The sequence below is a fragment of the Gymnoscopelus braueri genome (assembly GCF_963280865.1).
Source record: "Gymnoscopelus braueri genome assembly, chromosome: 19".
NCBI lineage: Eukaryota > Metazoa > Chordata > Actinopteri > Myctophiformes > Myctophidae > Gymnoscopelus > Gymnoscopelus braueri.
Window position 1 is genome coordinate 34,037,836 of NC_137621.1, and position 6,000 is coordinate 34,043,835.

Below are 6,000 nucleotides of genomic sequence, written 5' to 3' on the forward strand. Positions count from 1 at the left end.
ATATGGAGGGCTTTAGGGCCCAGTGGTGCTTGTCGGGGCCTAAGCCACACTCCCTCCTGCAGAAAGAAGCCAGTGCAGACACTAGCGCAGTGCTACCACTCAGCTGATGCACTCTCACAGCAGACTAACCCTTGTCCTTAGTTTCTGTTTTATTTTTTCCCATCCCCTGCCTTCGCTCTGTTTTCCTTTGCTCCATTCACCCCTCTGAAGTCATCGTGGAACAGGAGCACCTGCCCAGAGAGCCCCCTCCCCTGCTCCTAACCTCACCCCTACCTCCTCCTGCTCTTCCCTGTCAGAGTCAGGTTTCCAGGGATTCTCTGGTGTCCAGCAGGGTGAAAGAGGAAAGGAAGTTTTGAGAGCCCAGGCCAGTGTTGGGAGGTTTAGTGAGAGGGATGTGGTGTCGTCGGTGAAGAGGAGAGACGCGCCTCTGACAGCATCACTGAACTACCCTCGTCCCCTCCCTCTCTCCTCCGCTCTCGTCTTGCCAGCCCTCTTGTGTCTGGCCAACACTTATCCTGATAACACGCTCTCCCACCTCTTGAGTCTAGGCAGCCCGGTGTGAGGGTGCTCGGCGACTGGGAGACATGTCTCAGACTAGGAGGAACACATACACCCGGGTGAGTGCATGCTAGCGCACCCAGAGAGTCTCGGATGTGCGCGTCTCAGATGCGTGACTGAATCGGCTAGACTGTTGCGTTAAGTTACTGCTGTTTAGATCTGTACACCAGCGTTTCTGTCTGGTGAATTTGTTTCGCTATTGTGGCGTGTGCCTGATGTCGATTTCCAGGCTGAATGGATTGATGAATGACACGGTTTGGCTGTGCATTCCTCTGCTTGAATTGTTGCTTCTTTGTTTGGCTCAGATGCCCCCAGGGCTAGACATTGTTGTGATGTTGGGGTTTGTACCTTCATGCTGATTGTGCTGATCTGCATGCTAAAATGGAATATGCAATAAGCAAATTACAGAACCATATGGCTATTGTTATCATGGGACTGTCATTCCATGAGAACCGGGAAGACTTCCTATTTGTCATCTGTCTCTGACTCAGGCAAAGTCCTCATCATCCGGGAAGGATGACATCAGTGTCTGTCCTCAGAATTAGGTTACTTCTCCTTCAGCATTAGGTCTACTTTATGCTTCCAATGTAATAAAGTCTTAAGTATTCGCATATCACTCAAGGGTCCTCCTCACTTCTTAAAAGCATCCTACTTGTTTCATAATTCACAAAGTACAATACACAAAAATGAATGGGGAGATTCAATATGTATGGTGTAAGATATTTATAAAGAATAGAGCAAGATTATATGTCACAAATATCCGTTTTATCAAACACCATGCCTACTTTTGCCATTCCAGTCTGGAAAGGTGATAGAAACAGGCATATACCTGCTTGTACAGTCTTGACTCTGTAGAACTGTTTGCATCCTCTCCTGAGCCTTGTGGTTGGGTTTGCGTGTGTTGTAAGAGTAGAGTGGCAATACATTATTCAGCATGCCCTCCTCAGGTCCTCTCTGCTTCTAGCACGTGGCAAACAGGCCTGAACATTGTATTAAACATAAATGAATGTTTCATTACAGATGCAGTTTTGAGTGTGGAATAGTTGTGTAGCCTACCCACAGCACTTACTGTAGCTTAGACCCAATATTTTTGATTTGATTTGATTCATTGGATGGCTGAGGCTCTAAAAACACATCAAACATAAAAGCTAATTTATGTTTCATTACAGGCTGTGGGGGCAAAGCAATTTTAGCCATGTCTTCTACCCTGGATTTAGTCTTTATTAGATTTGTAGGTGTTTGTTTTGATGATTTTATAAAACAAAAGGTTTTTTAAAATGGTTGGCAGATGTGCTTGAGCTTTACAGCCGCCACAAAGCTCATAGACCAATGACTGTTTAGATAATTACTTATAACACATAACTAAAATCACAAAAAATAAAAGACGAGGTCACAGTGAAGTCGGAGCCTTATTTCCGCTGTAGCCCTCCCCTCATGATGTACAGTTCTCTGACAACCAAGGCATTGGAGTTCTGTATTCATACAAGATAGAATAGCTCCAGAAAAAATATTCCCCCCTGGCTCCTCCCCTTTCTTAGTCCACTTCCTCCCGGGTGCTTCTGTGTTTATTTCTACTAACAACAACACTACATGTTTAGGGAAGTGGTGCTGACAGATTCGACTTTTGGCTGAATCAGTCTAGAGAGATTAGGAGAGGAGTAATGACACATTAGCCTCCTAGAGATCCCCATCTCATGTTGTAGCCCTACATTTTCAGTTTCCCTTTCCTAGGTAGTTACTGATAGGCCTATAGCCAGGTGAGGAAGGTAAACACAATAAACTCCTAAAGCCTGATGTCGACTTTGCCTTTAAGTCTTGAGGTTTTCCAAGAGCTAGTGGTCTTAGAATTCCCAGGTTGTTTCAGAGGGGCTGTACTGACCCTCACGCTGTAGGAATGAGAAAACACTTAAACACATACTCCTTTATGTTTCAACATTCCTATGTATAGTTATATACGTATGCAGTGGGTGAGTGGCCACTGACGTTCGATTGTTTGGCCGAGGCTAAGACTATTCTCTAAATCTCTGTAGTCCTATACGTTACACTGCAGAGTTCTTGATAGCCTCTGCTTGTCCTGGGAGGTTCTACATTGTTTCATCTAGCTTTAAATGCAGATCTCATTGGAATTGGAGTCACACAACCTAGTTAGTGCAGACTATCTGTTTACATTTAATTTAACCAATGCTTTTAGATTTTTTTTATATCTGAGCAGGTAGAGGTTTCCTTTTGTGGGCATCGAACCTGTGGCACTTTGATTACAGCGCTGTCTCTGTGACCCAACAGGCCCCTTCTCTTGCCGTATTTACATTAGGCTCTAGGCACAGGGGTGTGCCAGAACATCATCACTAATTTGGTGATAACATCAAGAATGCTGTTCTGCTGAGTCATCTTGCTTTTCTAGGACAGCACTATCAATGGCATAATAAATAATTGTTAGATTACCAAATATTAGAGCTAGGGACTCTTTTCCCCTGCTCCAATTACTGCATGTAGAATGTGGGTATTTGTCTTTGCTTCAGAATTGATTTATGATATATAATGCTTCGTATTGCCACGGAATTGTCTGTCAAATTTAAAAGAACAGATTTATGAGATGTGAATTGTGATGTGTGTCTGTGGAACACCAGTGGGTCCCTAACCAAGTAGTGTTGGCTGTCCCTCATAGTCTAGACTAAAAACCAAAGGTGATCAAGCGTTTGAAAATGTAAAACCTGGAACTGCCTCCTTTTGGACTTCAGATGTGTGGGTCTGTTGACAATGACACTTTCAAAAAGTGGTTAAATAATACCCATCTGTTCAGACTGGCCTTAGTCTAATTGTATTTTTAATTTTATATTGTATCTGTGCCTCTAGTCAATCATGCTATTGTTACTGCAGCTACTGTATATTATTAGTTACTAACCTATAGGCCTATCGTAAATGCTCCCACAACTTTAGCACCACATACATGTTACGTCAAACCCACACATATTATATGGTTAAACTTTTATTGCAATACATTTTCCCATGTGTATTGCAAATTGAGTTTCTGTAAAAGTAACATTATCTCAGAATCCATAAAATGAATAGCTACCACACTTCTCTGTCTCACCCACTACAGAGAAAAAAAGAATTATACTTGTCCCTGGATTCCTTGGTCATAACACATTTATGCATGTATCTGTAAATGAGCCATGCCCGTTGCAGCCAATAACATTATCTTCAAAACACTTTTTAATCCTGATCATATAGATTTAGTCCAAAACTCATAAAATGTGGTACACGTGATCTCTGGAGTGACGATGGAGCCTATATGGACCCAGCTTTCACCTCCTAAACATGTATGTGGACAATGGACATGACACTAACACTGCCAGGCTGTGGAGTTTTATTTTCACACATAATGAACATGTGTTCATTCATTGACTGAATGGAAGCACCCATGTTTTAGTAATGATGACACACACACACACACACACACACACACACACACACACACACACACACACACACACACACACACACACACACACACACACACACACACACACACACACACACACACACACACACACGGCATTTGTCTGGGAAATCCACACATAGTCAATGGTCATCCACACCGGATTTGTAATAGAGGAGGAACTGCAAGAGTTCTATTGGTGGTGAGTTGCAGCCATGTTTTACTGTATCCGTTGTGAAAGCTTTTCCAAACAATTCCTCATGATCATGGAGCAACGGTGCATCAGCATTGCAGCACACCTGCCTAAAGGCTAATTTGGACTCACTTGTACTACTGTGTCGCACCCTCAAGTATTTATATTGTGGTTATGTACATATGGCTTTCTTTCCCTGTACATTGTCTAAAGGTTGTTTGTTGTTTTGCTGCTACTGACTGCCCTGACACCAATATGTGGCCTAACATTGAATTTGAATGAGTTCAACTGTAATTTTTTCCATTTGTATCATGGCAATCTAGAATTTTAATAATGTTCTGCAAGAAACAGTGGCAGTGATGACATTATTTCTTTGCCATGGTAACAGATCAGCTTTCTGAGTCTCTCATGCACCAAACCTATGCCTATCTGTGATGATGATCATAACTTTGCTAGCTTCATTTGATTCCGTACCAAAATCGCCTCTGAGAGGGTACTCTCAAGCAATTTGGAAATGTATGCCCCACCAGGTTATGCAATACCCTTTGTACCTGTTGTCAGAGTACTCGCTGTACCTGATGTTAGAGTAACCAGTGCGGTATACAACAGTACTAATAAGATATTACAATGGGTTATTTATAAATGGCACCGTCGGGAATGATGCAAGTCGGGAGCGATGCAAGTCGGTAATGCATGCCCGACCCGTTTATGCAATACTCGTTGTACTTTTTGCATTTGTTGTGCTTGTTGTCAGAGTATGTTGTATCTGTCTGTCTGTCTCCCATTTATGCCCATGTACATCATCAACACGTACATGGGCATACATTGGAGACAGATACAGACATGTCGTGCACTACCTACCCTGTAAAAGAATGGCGTTCTATTGTGCACGCTACAAACGTGACGCAAAGCTCAGCCAATCTGTGAAGCTGATGGGTTGGCTGTTTTTTTTAACACAAACCTATCGCCTTTAACTTGGAACGCATGCACTGCATCAAACCCAGGCCAGGACGTTGCAGTTATGCACACAGTACAGTGCAGTACCAGGGTATAGTATACCATGATGAGGGTGCCCCAAAACAAGAATGAATGGAATGCTACTTGCTGTTAATCTTAATCATATCATGTCTCCTCAGACCACCAGCAGTGGTAGCAGCAGGATGAGCTCCGATGGGGGTGGCCGGCCAGCCAAGGTGGGCTCCCTGGTGGAGGTGATCGGCAAAGGGCAGCGTGGGACAGTGGCTTACATCGGCACCACACTATTTGCCTCAGGAAAATGGGTAGGCGTCATCCTGGATGAGGCCAAGGGAAAGAATGATGGCACGGTGCAGGGCAAACGCTACTTTACGTGTGAGGAGAACCATGGGATATTTGTCAGACAGTCACAGGTAATAAGGCAGGATTTTATTTCTTAAGCATGACTTTATACATAAATAATTACCGAAATGTCCAAAATACTATAGACTGTTTTGGGGGGAAATGGTTACCTGAAGTTCATCACATGAAGCTAAATTTCATTTCATTTCAACATGCTTCATGTAGGCCACCTGTGCTCTGAACAAACTCTCTCACACACACACACACACACACACACACACACACACACACACACACACACACACACACACACACACACACACATGATGAGCTCCAGTACTGATTAAGTATTGTGTTACTTAGCTCGTTGATGTGTCTCTTATACCTCAAAAGACAGGCTGGCCCAGAGCGGTCCTACATAAGTTCTAGATGATTCCGTGGGAACTAGCGTGGATAAGATGATAGATAATTAATAAAATGATCAATAATGAAA

At 43.1% G+C, this 6,000-nt stretch overlaps 1 protein-coding gene across 9 annotated transcripts in view; it reads left to right on the top strand.

Annotated features, from left to right (window-relative positions):
* The window catches only part of dctn1b (dynactin 1b), a 51,775-nt gene that overhangs the window by 5,777 nt on the left and 39,998 nt on the right, over positions 1-6,000 (top strand). For 8 of the 9 annotated variants that reach the window (XR_013932189.1, XR_013932190.1, XR_013932191.1 and 5 more), the window contains exons 1-2: positions 494-617; positions 5,327-5,578. Coding sequence is in view for 6 of the 9 variants with exons in the window: in XM_080415182.1 (XP_080271308.1) it covers positions 585-617; positions 5,327-5,578 (285 nt within the window). In the remaining 3 variants the exon portion in view is untranslated. Of the gene's footprint in view, positions 1-493; positions 618-5,326; positions 5,579-6,000 lie in introns of those variants that run through there. The other variant, XM_080415187.1, reaches the window with a different exon arrangement.